Source organism: Nerophis ophidion, linkage group LG04 (assembly GCF_033978795.1).
Source record: "Nerophis ophidion isolate RoL-2023_Sa linkage group LG04, RoL_Noph_v1.0, whole genome shotgun sequence".
Taxonomy (NCBI): domain Eukaryota; kingdom Metazoa; phylum Chordata; class Actinopteri; order Syngnathiformes; family Syngnathidae; genus Nerophis; species Nerophis ophidion.
In genome coordinates this window covers 11,585,639-11,601,630 of record NC_084614.1, presented here as the reverse complement: position 1 = coordinate 11,601,630, position 15,992 = coordinate 11,585,639, and the positions used below count along the sequence as shown (strand labels likewise).

Here is a 15,992-nt window from a genome sequence, read left to right as displayed (position 1 = left end):
TCCCCTCGCGCCATAATATCACATAATCAGGTTGACCGCCGGCCCCCATTCGTGCAAATGTCTCAGTAAAGACAATAAGGCGACTGACAAAGAAGCTCCGACTGGTCCCTTGAGATACTAGGTTTTTCTGTTGTATCTACGCGGTTATGTGGTAGTTGCTAGGTCCTGCCATGCGCGTAACAGCTTACTTACGGAACAAATTACAATATCGCATACACTAATGTAAAGCATATCACCTAGGAACTCCAAAATTATTATCAGCTCAGTTTTGACCAAAATGTAGTTACTGGGTTTTGCCTTTGGCCGGGGAGGTGTGCAATACGGGGGGAGTGTAATGTGCGATCTCATAACTAACTGATACACCTGCGCACTGTTAAGTGTCGTCACTGTATTGTCGGATATATGTAAAAGGTTGTGTCCTGATGTCCAAACAAATGTCTCCTCTGAGACAATAAAGCTATTTTTTATTTTTATTATTATTATTATTATTATTATTACATCCCTGCCCTTTTTTTCAACTGATTTAACGACCTAAAGTGTGTATTTTTCGACAAATGTCCTATGGTGAAGATGACTCATTTGGTAAACAGGACTGAAAATAACAGGAGATAATTTTTAATGTAGAATAAATGGTGTTTATACTAATAGTATGTTGACACTAAACACAATACAGTGTTTCAACAAAAAAAACAAATAACATCCAATACTAAATTAGATAGCAGGACTGTTCTGAGATGTCCAGTCATAGTGGAAATGTAATTTATCATAGAAAAAAATAAATGATTGACTTACTTTTGGCCTTCCCATGTATGATGCAGTTTTTTTTGTGGACCCTGTGACAGTGTGGAAAAAATCCAAACACTTGACTTAATAAAAAATGTAACTGACAGTAAATTTGTATATATTTTATTTTCTGGGAATGCAAATGTTACTGATCGAATGGAATGGTGGAACTCAAGTTTCCCTAAACACCACCCCAGGGAGGCATTCGGGGGGGATCCTGACCAGATGCCGGAACGGCCTCATCTCGCTCACATAATGGAACACATAATTAAAGAGAATACAAGCTCAATACACAACAATAAGCAACATCTTAAAGGATTAATTTGACAATAAAACAACATTCTGTTGAAAATAATTAAGTTAATAGAATGGAGACAATGGCATCATTCAAAGACGCTATTATCAGACGAATGTCCGATGACATTATTGATATTATTACCGGTATGCATAGTAGTTTTCAATGTTTTAACTATAAGTATACTATTTGTACTTTCTATTTAAATTACTAATAATCGGCATTGTCTATGAGCTAAACACATTTTAATGCACCAGGTACGGTTCTCAACCTTTTTTCAGCGATGTACCCCCTGTGAACATTTTCTTAATTCAAGTACCCCCTAATCAGAGCAAAGCATTTTTGGTTGAAAAAAAGAGATTAAGAAGTAAAATACAGTCATCAGTTTCTGATTTATTAAATTTTAGTGGTCTTTCTAGAACTATTTGAAAAAAAAAGATATGAAAATAACTAAAAACTACTTGAGAAATAAACAAGTGATTCAATTATAAATAATGATTTCTACAAATAGAAGTAATCATTAACTTAAAGTGCCTTCTTTGGGGATTGTAATCGAGATCCATCTGGATTCATGAGCTTAATTCTAAACATTTCTTCACAAAAAAATAAATCTTTAACATCAATATTTATGGAACATGTCCACAAAAAAATCTAGCTCTCAACACTGAATATTGCATTGTTGTACTTTTTTTTCATAGTTTATGAACTCCATTCATATTTTGTTGTAGAATTATTCAATAAATATATTTATAAAGGATTTTTGAATTGTTGCTATTTTTAGAATATTTTTCAAAACTGTCATGTACCCCTTGGCATACCTTCAAGTACCACCGGGGGTACGCGTACCCCCATTTGAGAACCACTGCCCTAGGGTACTGTTAAAATGGTACAAATGTGTACTTTATATCATCATGTACTCTTTTTGGTAGTATAAAGATATAATCCTGGCCTCTTAATGATCAACATTGTACTTTTCAGAGAGCATTCATTAAAAATGTACCTAGAGGTACAGAAATGTTCTTGTTTTGTACTTTTATTTTTGAGAATTTGTGCAGCAGCTTGAGAAAAAGGAAGAGCAACTTTCTTAAAATCTGCTAACATCAGTTATTGAGGCCAAAAATAAATATAGTATTAGAAGGTGTGATGAAAGAGGAAGCATATAAAAATAGGCCCAGTAGTGGGGGACCAGGGGCCGTTTTATGTTCTCTGGGGGGAGGCTCATTGTGCCACACTCTGAAAACCCCTGTTCTATTATGTCTGCATTACTCTTATTTAAAGATGGATGATCTTCTTTCTTCATACGCCTTAGTAGCTGCCATAAATAAAATATAAGCTGCCCATGGGACCAGTCTGTGATTAAACTGTAAAGAAAAAGTCAAATTTCCACTTAAAGAAACTCTGCAGCTCTGATATAATAACCTCCTGAGAACCAGCGTCATCTGCAATGGACATTTGTTGCATATCTCAACAAAACATGTAACGCTGCCAAAATAAACAGCATAAAAACAAATGTCCACCGCAGAGGACATTTGTTGCATAAGAAAACAAAACATGTAAATCTGAAAAAAGAAATAGCCTAAAACAAATGTCCCCTGCAGACAACTCTGGTTCCAATGAGGATAAACCAACAAAACACTGGCAAAGAAAGTGTTGAGCTATTCAATTTAGTCTTGTGTTGAACAATTGGATTGCATAACTTACATTTCCTATAGCCACCAATTGGATGTCAGACAATAGCCATACAAGTAGACACAGAATGTCCTATTTAAAATCACAATGACCCAGTACACCTTGCAACATTAGTGTATGGCACTCTCTGCTCGGTCCACAGAACATAAAGTACAACAACGCCACTGGAGGCCATCTAACAGTGTCCCCATAGTGCATGGGTGTCAAACTCTGACCCGCGGGCCAAATCTGGCCCGCCGTGTAATTTAATTTGGCCCTTGAGGCAATATCAATTTAGCATTAGAGCTGGCCCGCCGGTGTCGTACAGCGTCGGTGCCGCTGTAACACCGCATTCACCGCCAATACTCATACTTGCCAACCCTCCTAATTTTCCCGGTAGACTCCTGAAGTTCAGTGCCCCTCGAAAATCTCCCGGGGCAACCATTCTCCCGAATTTCTACCGATTTCCACCTGGACAACTATATTGGGGGCGTGCATTTAAGGCACTGCCTTTAGCGTTCTCTACAACCTGTCGTCACGTCCGCTTTTCCTCCATACTAACAGTGTGTCACATAATATTTGTGGCTTTTACACACACACACACACACACGCACAAGTAAATGCAAGGCATACTTGGTCAACAGCCATACAGGTCACACTGAGGGTGGCCGTATAAACAACTTTAGCACTGTTACAAATATGTGCCACACTGTGAACCCACACCAAACAAGAATGACAAACACATTTCGGGTGAACATCCGCACCGTAACACCACAGAACAAATACCCACACCCCCTTGCAGCACTAACTCTTCCGGGAAACTTCCAGCAAACTGACCAATAATTAACGTTTTATTCATGCATTTTGTCCTGCTACTTCAAGGCTTGAATGTTTGGTTCATTCATTATTGTTATTTTATTTTCCAATTTATTATTAGCCTGTGGAAAAAATTTGATACTTAACTCAGAAGATTGCAAATAGAAAAAAAGGCATACCATTTTTATTTAAATTTTATTTGATATGCCATTGATATTTTTTTTATTATTATTATTGTTATTTGAAACTGGATTTTGCATGTCACTAAAGTTATATAAGCCTTGCTTGTTCAATATTTCATGCAAAACTTGTTTGGGTCCCTATTAAAAGGTTAATTTGTTCAACGTTGGCCCCGCGGCATTGTTCCTTTTAAAATTTTGGCCCACTCTGTATTTGAGTTTGACACCCCTGCCATAGTGGCTGTAAATGTTATTACTCTCCCATATAAAGATGCCAGAACATTTCTGGTCAATAAAAGAAGAATTGAGAACCAAGAGCAGAGCAATTTTACCATGTGTTCATATTACTTAAGGCTGCAGGTTGTGGCTAACTTTCCTCAAGACTGTGTAAACTTGTAAGCAACCAAATATGTCCACAGCCTTTAATGAATTACTGTGACTTGTTGATGTGTTGGGAAAACAACAAGAGAGACTCGATCAAAATTAGTGGCTAATCTAATTAAGACAGTTGACCATTGATTAGGGGGTGGCGCGTGTCCTCACTCAGCACCCAACGAATGTTTTTCATTTGACAGTCTACCATAAATGCATTAATACATGTCACCTCTTTTTATTAGCCTGGAAGCATCAATGTAAATTACCATTACCGTGCCATTTTTCCAATACAGCCTTAGTGTGATACATACAGTATAAGGCTTATCAAGCATTTTCTTGTGGGTGTTATTATTTCTGCATTGATGTCATATGTTTTTCTCTTCTTTTTTTTTTTAAGGTTACCCGAATATTGTGGCCACGTATGGCCGTGGATACACTGGATTCGCACCCAGCTACAGTTACCAGTTTCCTGGTGAGTCAGATGCTTATTATGGCAGCAGAATGTCTTTGTTTGCACTCTTCAAGACAGTCAGACACACATGCATACAGTTGCATTCATCAACATTAGGGATGGGTACCTTTCACATTTGAACACATATGGTACCAATTCCCTATATTTTCAAGTCGATACCAATACTCACGGTACCAATTTTCGGTACTTTTGTGTATGTTAACAAAGTTAATTGTTTAATTTTAAAAAAGATGATTTTTTTTTTAAGTAACATTTAAAAATGAACTAAACTGATAATGATAGCCGTGCTGTCCATTTGTGATATATTGGTTTCTTTTTACATTTATGAGTCTCATCGTAATTATTATATTATATTGTATACTTTGTATGCAGTTGCAATTCCAAGATGCTACATGACTGTTGTGCAGTGGTTCTCAAACTTTTTTTCACCAAGTACTACCTCAAAAAACACTTGTCTCTCCAAGCACCACCATATTATCAAACATTAAAATACAGTAGTGTAGTAGACCGAAGTGTTCTTTAAAAACAAGGCAAACGTTTTATTTATTTTATTGACTCTTTTGTAAACTGTAACATTACACACAGTTTGAACAGTACCATTGTTTGAATCTAGGAAAATAAAAACCTGTACTTTATTCAAGTGATTATTTTGCGTACCACAAGACACGTACCAAACTTTGAGAATCACTGCAGTAGTGTATAGGCTACGGTGTGTTGCCTAGCTAGAAAGAAGTCATTGCCAAGAAGCTAAATATAGTAGTTTGTTGTGTCCTACAAAGTGTTTATACTGTAAGTATTGTTTGTTTTATTAAACACCAATTGTTTAATTGTAACGTGCATCTTAGTTGGAGTTTTCATTACTAAATCTGGAGTTGTTGAAATCGCCTTGTACATCGCTAATGCTAATCAGTAGCATGTAGTATATGGCTACGACATTATACGTTATCATCAAGCTAGCACATTTTGGAAAAGTGGAGCCTTAGATTACATAGGACTGTTTTCTATCAGGCATGCTTGCTTTGTTGCCTTTAAAAATGGCAACTTCACCTACAGCAGCGGTTCTTAAACTTTTGGACTTCAAGGCCCAACTTTTCCACTACAAGGTTGCCCACGCAAATAATAACACTGAATTAGTAATCTCTCTCTTGATTGTAATCACATTCATAATTATAGCTAACTTACCTACAGTTTAAAATGATACACCTTTAAACACTGTACGGTATCAAATCTCACGGTATGATATTATCACGATATTAAGGCCACTGTACGATATTATTGTGGTGTATGTCCCCCTCCCAAATAAAAGGCTTACAAATGCCATAGCGTGTAAAATTAAGTGTCAGGAATGTTAAGGATAAACACGCTTGCTGTAATTGAATGTATTTAAAATATTTTATATATTTATAGTATTTTCAATGCAAATAATTGTGCAGGAACATCCTTTATTTCAAGCAAATGTTAAAAAAAACCTATGTGTCTTTAAAGTGACAATGTAAACATCAAGTGTGAAAAAATAATGTTCATTCGAGTGTCTTTCAACTTTTACATTGTAAGAAGAAGTGTCCTCTACAGTGGACACAATTATATCCTGGAAAAGGCTGTTTCTCGAAAAAGTTAACTAACATTTTAACTTTTAATAATATATATACCTCACAAACTAATGTTTGGCTTAGCTGGCTTCAAATATCTTTTCTGGGTGATAGTTCATAAGGAGGCGACTTGTCCAGGTTTTACCCTGCCTTTCGCCCGAGTGTAGCTCGATAGACTCCAGCACCCCCGCAACATTGAGAGAAACAGATGGAAAAATAGCATTTTTTTGGTGATTACCTCCGTCCAGTGCAAGATGGCTCTGTGTCAACTTGAAAACACTCGAGACAAAAATATTGCTTTGCAGATTGCAGACTTTCTTACCTCTGCCAAAGTGGTTATATTTATGCCATGGTTTATTTGTCTGTTTGTTAGCACCAGAACTCGAATAGTTATAAAAATATTTAGATAAAATTATTCAGAAAATAACCAAAAAACTATTCCTCTCATCGTTTTCGAACACACTTACTGCTTACTGCGTTCCTCACCCCCACATTGGCGCACTGCCCTGCGCAAAGGATTCTGGGAGATGTAGTTTATTTTCGCAAAAAAAAAACCTACACACCAAGTTTTTGTTAGATTCCGTCAGGCGTCACGGTATTATTGTGAAAGACTTTGAAACCTCAATACCAATCCACAATACTGTTACACACCTAAACACTACCATGACCAAATGACAAAAAATGGTCTAAGTTCTTCATCCTCCACAAGCAAATTCAGCAGTGAAGAAGACAAGAAAATATTTGTTCAGATTGTGAAAAGAAGTAATTTCTTCAATAAAAGTGTTGACTTGGAGTATAAAGGCACTTTATTGGGAGCAGTATTATTGGGGTTAGTGGTCCGTGGTGTGAGCCCTCACAGGTATCCTTTCCATTTCATGCTTTATTTAAGGACTTTACACATACTTTGTTTGCTGTGCCAGACATCCCTCCTGCCACTGATAAGATGGAATGGGAAATGTCTGACAGCAGCTCAGATCTCTGTAATATCTTTGTGAAATGGATCCAGGAATGGTAGCAACGCATGTCCAGCTGTGACCACCTGCAAATAAAACATGTACTTGATGTGTACATAATGCAGGAGGTATACATGGGCATTTTCTTTATAAATAGCACTGACCAACCCGTAACCAATGTCAATCATAAAAACTGATGTGTTTTTGTGTGCATTGGCATCTAAAATCCCATTGCCAAATTTAGAATGCATCATTCGTTCGTATCTGTAGAAGCGATCTCAAAAGATAGCAAAGAGACAGCTTGGGAGAGGAACTGTCAGTGTTTATTCAATAAATCTAGTGAAACATGGATTTTTTTTTTTAAATGTTTACTGTTTGGGGCAAATTAAGTGATATCACCTTCCCCGAGGCAGAATACATTATCCCTCCCATGTTCAACTCAATTTAAAGAGTTTGGTAAAGCTGTATGATTAAAACAGCATCCTCTGGGCTCGCTCAACTCTTGACAGGGTAATTGGAATTTTTTACATTTAAATCAAACCCCCTTGTCCAAATTAGATAACCCCCAGGACAAATATTGACTAGTGTCCTTCCTCGGTAAGCTGGTGAAAGCATCCTCGTTTTCAGATCAGAGTGTTTTTATTCACTATACGCACCCTTGTTGAAACACTTCCACAAATAAATGGACTGCGCCCAGGCAGACGCCGTCCAAGGGACATAAATTCTAGGCAGTCTTCCAAGGTTGTTTTTTTTTGTTTGTGTTTTTACACCCAGCATACCACACAGGTCCACTGTTACCAGAAACAAGTGTTCAGGCAATTGTTCAGTTGACAGAATAAAGCAGTGCTAAATCATTGATCAGTGATGAAACAATGAATTGAGTAGGATATCAGTAAGGGAGGAGATTCACAGAGAGAGAAAACCCATTCTGGCGTCTCCCCAACACCAGTGGAGGTCAAAATTTCTGAAATGACAGTAAAAACAACCTGAGTCAGGCTTTAAAATTATAAAAGGGAGATATATTCCCGTTTGACTCAAATATGTTGACATGACCTCACTGTTAGAAATTATTTGACAGTTTAGTGCCTCTGTGATGACACGTTCTATATCAGTATCACGAAATTGTCAGCTGTGAGAGTTGTTTGTTTACTACTAGCTGAAATATCTTCATGCTCGGGGTGTGCACTGAGAAGAACAGAGTATATTTTTGTATTTGTTTACACTTCAGTCCCTCCAAGAATTCCCGATGTTTCAATCGCGCCACTTTGCGCAAATTTGACCAATCCCCTCGAATCATGCCCAGCCTCGCAACATTGTCCGAAGCCAGCAAACTTCCCCGGAAATTTTGGCCAATCAACAGAATTTTTTGCCAATTGCTCAAGTGAACCATCTAATCAAAACGTATGTCTGTTTCTGGTGTAGCTGAAGCAAGAACAGCAAAAATGTAACAGTATCTCGAAGTATTTATTTCTAAAATGGCAAAATTTGTGTCCTCCCCCTTAGCTCAGACCTACTCCCTGTGCCCGTCTAGGGCACTAAGCCTTCTGGGTAATCTACTATATTAACATTTTGCAACACAATTGTCCTCACTTCATCTTATATATATATATATATATATATATATATATATATATATGTATATGTATATATATATATATACATATATATACATATATATATATATATATATATATATATATATATATATATATATATATAGGTAATTCAATTTCTGCCCCTTTGCTACCTCAGCATTGCAAATGAGAAATATATATGTATATATATATATATAGCAAAGGGGCAGAAATTGAATTACCTGCTCAGTGGCCTTGTGGTTAGAGTGTCTGCCCTGAGATCGGTAGGTCGTGAGTTCAAATTCCGGCCAAGTAAAGACTATAAAAATGGGACCCATTACTTCCCACTCAGCATCAAGGGTTGGAAGTGGGGTTTAAATCACCAATGAATCCTGAGCGCGGCCACCGCTGCTGCTCACTGCTTCCCCTCACCTCCCAGGCGGTGGAGCAAGGAGATGGGTCAAGTGTAATTTCACCACAGTTAGTGTGTGTGTGTGACTATCAGTGGTACTTTAACTTAACTTTAATTTACATGTGTTATGATAATCTCTCATTGTCTCTCATTTATAAATAAAAATTAGCGCTATAGACTGCTCTCAACAATTCACAAATGTTCTTACAATGTGGAGGTAAATATTTTGGACCATAAATGAATGTTTCAAATGGACAAAGGCTTGTTAAGTATAAAACATACACAGACAATGTCTGCAACTTGTGTATGACCGATCAGACAGTGGACAATCGTAATTATTACTATTACTTGTTAAATGAATTAAAACAATTTGATTTGAATATGTGCTGTTACCATTATCTAGTGTCTTCTTTCAAATATGCGTGGTAATAACAAACATAACATCAATAACGTATTTATTTCTGAATTGTTGTTGAAATCCTGTGCTTTTTTAGTATTAGTTTACAAGGAATACTTAAAACATTGATAACAAAAACTCATAAAACCACAAGCTGATTCAATGTTATTGAGAAAAAAAAAGTCTCAAATCAATGCAACTTTCAAAAGATTCACGCATTTTAGATCGCAACAATCACAAAAATGCTCTGCGGAGCGACTAATGTATATCACTCAGGCAAAGCAGGTTGTTCAATGCCTCTTCTGTTACATATGTTATTTTTTTAGAAATGTGTTCTTTCATTTTTATAAAACTTGTCCTAACACAAAACCTGATTAAGAAAAATAGGAACATTTTATCATGCTGACCTGTTGTGCAAGTTTAAAAATTAAATTATTATTACTGTGTACTGTATATTAATAATTAGAGATCATCAGTTACAATAAAGGCATAATGTAAAAGTTTGTCACATTGCAATGTCATCTAATTTTATCACACAAAGTTACCAGCTATTAGTGAAAAAAAAAAAATTAAATACTTAACAGGTGACCTTGTGAGTAGAGTTGCATGATGTAAACGATATACGGTAAAAATGATATAAATTTGTCCTACGATAAAACATGTTTATTACACAGTTGTCCCTCGTTTATCGCAGTTAATTGGTACCAGACATGACCGTGATAAACAGTTGTTTTTATTAATAAATCTAATATGTTAGCAACACTAAATTGGCCCTAGTGTGTGAACGTGAGTGTGAATGTTGTATGTCTATCTGTGTTGGCCCTGCGATGAGGTGGCGACTTGTCCAGGGTGTAATTGCCTTCCGCCCGAATGCAGCTGTGATAGGCTCCAGCACCCCACGCGACCCCGAAAGGGACAAGCGGTAGAAAAAACGGATGGATGTTCATAAATAGAATATGAAAAAAACCTGTTTACAACCTTCCAAGTAAGTTTTTTATCATCATTACAGAGCCATTCAAATGGTGTATGAAATAACACTCATATACCTGTAGTCACTTGTACACTCGTTTTACCCAATGTACGGAAGTAGCCTTAAGTGAGTTCTACTAGAGATCACACAGCACAGCTCCTCGTGCCACCTATGTAAATCTGAATGTTGAAGGTGCAAATTGGCAGCCATGTATACGTCAGTCTCTCCTTGGGCAACTGTGGCGACAAATGTAGCTTACCAGCACAATGAGTGTGTGATCAAGAAGTGAATGAATTATCGATCAAAAATGCTTTGGGTCTCTGAAATATGAAAAAGAGTCACATAAGTCTAATCCAATATCATTATTTTTATTTCACCACACCTAGTGATACTTTAACTTTAACTTTCAGTTATTATTTTTAAAAGTTATCAAAATACTACATACTAAATTTTTCATTTCTCATTTTGTATTTGTTTTACAGTTTGACTTACCTTAGGGCCCATGTGTGTAATCTGTTCCAAAATTATTCTGTTGTAATTTATATTCCACAGAATGCACCGATATATATGTCTTTCTCAGAAGAGGTATGGATTGTTTATAGCAATTATATTTTCATGCCGTATCCCACATCCTTAACTCCGTTTTATTTTTAAATTTTTCTCAGTTTTTTATCACCCCTTTATATGACCAAATAGCATCATTTTTGGGCAAAGAAATGTGACAAAAAAGCCCAAATCCCCCAAAGTTAATCATGTGTTGCTAGGGATTGGTACTGAATCGGGTACTTTGGTAGGCATCGACAAAATTCCGAAAAGATTCACGTAAAATTAAACAATGCCATATTTGAATACCTTTGTTGCTTGTTACGTCACATCCAATTGCAGACTAAACACTGGCACAGACTCTTGACTTGGAAACAAGCACTTAGGCAGCATTCAGAGCGGAATGAGCCAAACTGCCCAAATCATTTAGCAATTTTCCTGTTAACAAATGAAGTATACCTGATAGAAAACACTGAAATGTAAACTAAGGCTCCACTTATCTGCACCAACTTGATGCTATTTTACATCGGCTTTGCCATAGACATGCTACATGCTGATTTTACATGCTAATTTCAACACCTCAAAATTTGGTAATGAAAACTACAACTTTGATATGTGTTACAATCAAACAGCTGGTGTATAATAAGTACATGTACTTACTTGTAGTATAACACTTTTCGGGGCGCAACATAAGGTACGACTGGCACATCCATCTTTGTGGCAAAGACTACTTCCGAGCTAAACAACACACCTTATTCTATATGCTACTGACATATAACGTCTTTGAATTGCAACTGCATGCAAAGTCTACTATATGATACTTGCAAATGAGACACAGAAATGTAATAAGATAAGTAGATATGACTGGACAGCACAGTTATCATACTCAGCTCATTTTAAAATGTAACACTAAAAAATATAATTTATCGTTAAACAATTGACATTTATTACCACACACAAAACAACAGAGAAACGGTTTTGATTCCGAGATACTGGGAATTGGTACTCACCCCTATTTGTTGCTCATTGAACTGGTTTTCATGTGACGTTATACATCCTTGCTTTCTTCCTGCAAGTATGTAGATTGACTTCCTAATATTTGAACCACAGGTGCAAAGTACTTGTTAAATTGATTTTGAATAGTTCACTGGCTTGGTAATATAGTTAAATTAGCCGTGCCAGAAACCTGAGGGTTACTGTACTCAGATACTGTACATATACTGTACGGTCCCTATGGAAGGGGGGCTTATTTGCATTTTAATCTGGGTTTTACCTTATACACCCTAGTTGATATCTTTAATTCGCCTCCACGCCTCTTGTCATCCAAATCACTGCCGTTGTGTCCTTGGGCAGGACACAACACCCTTTCCACCATTGCCGCTCAGACTGGTGGATTGAATGATGGGTGGTGGTCGGAGGGGCCATTGGCGCAAACTGGCAGCCACACCTCCGTTAGTCTACCACAGGGCAGCTGTGGCTACAAATCTAGCTTACCATCACCAGATGTGAATGTGGAGTGAATGGATGATGGGTCCCACTTCTTTGTGAAGCACTTTGAGTGTCTAGAAAAGTGTTATTTAAATCTAATTTATTATTATTATTAAATACATATCGTATTTTTCAGACTATAAGTCGCAGTTTTTTTCATAGTTTTTCCAGGGATGCGACTTATACTCAGGAGCGACTTATGTGTGAAATTATTAACACATTACCGTACAATATAAAATAATATTATTTAGCTCATTCACGTAAGAGACTAGACGTATGAAATTTAATCGGATTTATCAATTAGGAGTGACAGATTGTTTGGTAAAGGTATAGCATGTTCTTTATGTTATAGTTATTTGAATGACTCTTACCATAATATGTTACGTTAACATACCAGGCACCTTCTCAGTTGGTTATTTAAGCGTCATATAACGTACACTTATTCAGCCTGTTGTTCGTTATTCTTTATTTATTTTAAATTGCCTTTCAAATGTCTATTCTTGGTGTTGGGTTTTATCAAATACATTTCCCCAAAAAATGCGACTTATACTCCAGTGCGACTTACATGTTTTTTCCTTTTTTATTATGCATTTTCGGCAGGTGCGACTTATACTCCGGCGAGACTTATACTCCGAAAAATACGGCACTTGTATTCCCTGTTTTTGTTTACCCAAAGTGTCTCAAGATTAATCTCTCATCTGATTCAAACTCAAAGAACCAAATGTGCATCTTTTTCCAGACAAGTGAGGTATTACTTTCTTTAGCCAAACATTCACTAATTTTAAGATACTGGACTTTTTCTGAAAGAGTCAAAAAAGAAATAAACAGGCAGATTGTGGCATTGCATTAAAGTGTTTTCTACTATAAGCAGCCAATGAAATCTCTCAGATACTGTACATATACTGTACGGTCCCTATGGAAGGGGGGCTTATTTGCATTTAATCTGGGTTTTACCTTATACACCCTAGTTGATATCTTTAATTTGGATTCGTTTTAGAAAGAGCATCTGTCATGAGTTACACACAAAATTGCAATTCCTTGTTAATAAATGACTATCAGATACACATGAGGATTTTATCTGGCACACCTACTGTGGTTATGGCTTCATTAGATGATTAATATGAAAAAACCTGTGACACACTTGAAGGTTTTGACCAGTAGTGGGTCAATGTATTCCTTGTGCGTCCTTCGTGTGCAAATAGAGTTCAGTGAAATTGTGCGAAGGTGACATGATATACACACAACGCATCTGCTAACTGTAAAAAGCAATAATGCTGCTACTGCTTCCCGAAGAGTAATGCGTCCCTAAAAGAAGACACAAAGGAGGCCACTAATGAAAACAATACATGTGTTTTATGACACTGGGAATAAATTGCGACTGCACACGCTCAAGTTAAAAAGGACAAGACAGGAAGCAATTAGTTAGACTTTACGAATGTTGTATTTCAAACTGATCAAATGGAATGTTGAACTCTTCCTCAGTTGTTTCAGAGAGACATCATACTTTCATCCTCTCAGTTTTAGCTTCTAAGCTGTATTTCGCATGTAATCACACAGCGTTTCCCCGGTGGCACTACCCTTTGAGCATTATGCCTGAAGTGAGTGATTCGTAGTGACAATCAAGACCAGAACAAATGGTAAGGAGCGACATGCCAAGAACAAGTATTTTTGAAACCTTTTTTTTTTTCAGTATAATGGATTCAGTTACTTCATCTCTTACTATGATTAGGTCACAAAGTCCCCCTCGATTATGTACAAGATTATACATGCATTGGAAATACTTCAATCACAAGTGGTGAGGAAGTTAAGGCATGTGATACATGATGATGGTCATGTGGCATTTCTGTCGTATGATGATGTTCAAAACCGAGATGGATTGTACTCACTTTTAAGAGCAGCTTCTAATTCAATTCCCAATTGGGCGTCAAGCCAAGGTTAGGGTTTCATCTGATGAACGATTGAATTGAGCATTGACGTGGTACCTCGATTTTCGTTAGTAATCGGTTCCAAAAGAAGAGAGGAAGACCTTATTATGCAGTGGTGTGCCGTCAGGACCAGCAAGGCCTTCTATGCTGGCCTAACAGTACCAAAAATCATGATCATAATTGAACACAAAATTGTTATTTTTTTTATTTACTTTCCCTAAATAACTACAATTATCCATATTCTCCTCATGTCATATTATGCTCCTTCCAGTGCTGTTTTTTTTTTAGTTTTAGTTTGTATCCAATGAGAATTCAGCTAGCTTATGTTGCCATGCTGTACGCAATATGCCAGACGCCTTCAGAATCAACAATGTGGGCGTCTGTTCACAAGGGGTAATATTATGAGGGTTTTATTTTTATTCTACATTTTAAACACTTCCTTGTGGTCTACATCAGTGGTTCTCAAATGGGGTTACGCATACCCCTGGGTGTACTTGAAGGTAGGCCCAGGGGTACGTGAGATTGAAAAAAAAATATTAAAAAAATAACAACAATTCAAAAATCTTTTATAAATATATTTATTGAATAATACTTCAACAAAATATGAATGTAAGTTCATAAACTGTGAAAAGAAATGCAAAAATGGAATATTCAGTGTTGACAGCAATTTTTTTTGTGGACATGTTCCATAAATATTGATGTTAAAGATGTATTTTTTGTGAAGAAATGTTTAGAATTAAGTTTATTAATCCAGATGGATCTCTATTACAATCCCCAACGAGGGAAATTTAAGTTGATGATTACTTCTATGTGTATAAATCTTTATTTATAATTGAATCACTTGTTTATTTTTCAACAAGTTTTTAGTTATTTTTATATCTTTTTTTCCAAATAGTTAAAGAAAGACCACTATGAATGAGCAATATTTTGCACTGTTATACAATTAAATAAATCAGAAACTGATGAAATAGTGCTGTATTTTACTTCTTTATCTCTTCTTTTCAACCAAAAATGCTTTGCTCTGATTAGGGGGTACTTCAATTAAAAAAATGTTCACAGGGGGTACATCACTGAAAAAAGGTTGAGAACCAATCGTCTACATAACATGTGATAGTGGTTATTTGGTCAACATTTTTCATAGATAATGTTTTACAGACTTTCTTCAAGCCTCTCTCCGACTGTCTCTTCAGGATGCGTCTAATTTACATGCCTCCACTTTGATTGCGCTTTCTCCCCGTCAGCCATGTTGTAGTTTTTAGTGCTTTCATCTGGAGTTTACTGACAGATATAACTTAGACCTATACGCTACTTAGTACTAGAACTTACAACAGCGGAGAATGCATGTGCATGTACGAGCTAGTCTGCCCCACAACAAGAGGATAGAGAAAAAAGAAGGAGCTCATTAGCTATAATGTTGGACTCATGCAAAGCTCTTCAGATAAAACCTTACAATAAATGAAAATATTTGCTGGCGCCACCATTTGGAAAAAAGTCACAAGTTTGGCAAATTCCAAACGACTCGCTTGAAGGAAGTACGAATGGAGGCAATATTT

General features: G+C 36.5%; 1 protein-coding gene across 7 annotated transcripts in view; it reads left to right on the top strand.

Moving 5' to 3' along the window:
• The window catches only part of msi2b (musashi RNA-binding protein 2b), a 637,421-nt gene that overhangs the window by 500,743 nt on the left and 120,686 nt on the right, over positions 1–15,992 (top strand). For all 7 annotated transcript variants that reach the window (XM_061897062.1, XM_061897059.1, XM_061897061.1 and 4 more), the window contains one exon: positions 4,514–4,588. In XM_061897062.1, coding sequence (XP_061753046.1) covers positions 4,514–4,588 — 75 coding nt within the window. The remainder of the gene's footprint in view (positions 1–4,513; positions 4,589–15,992) is intronic.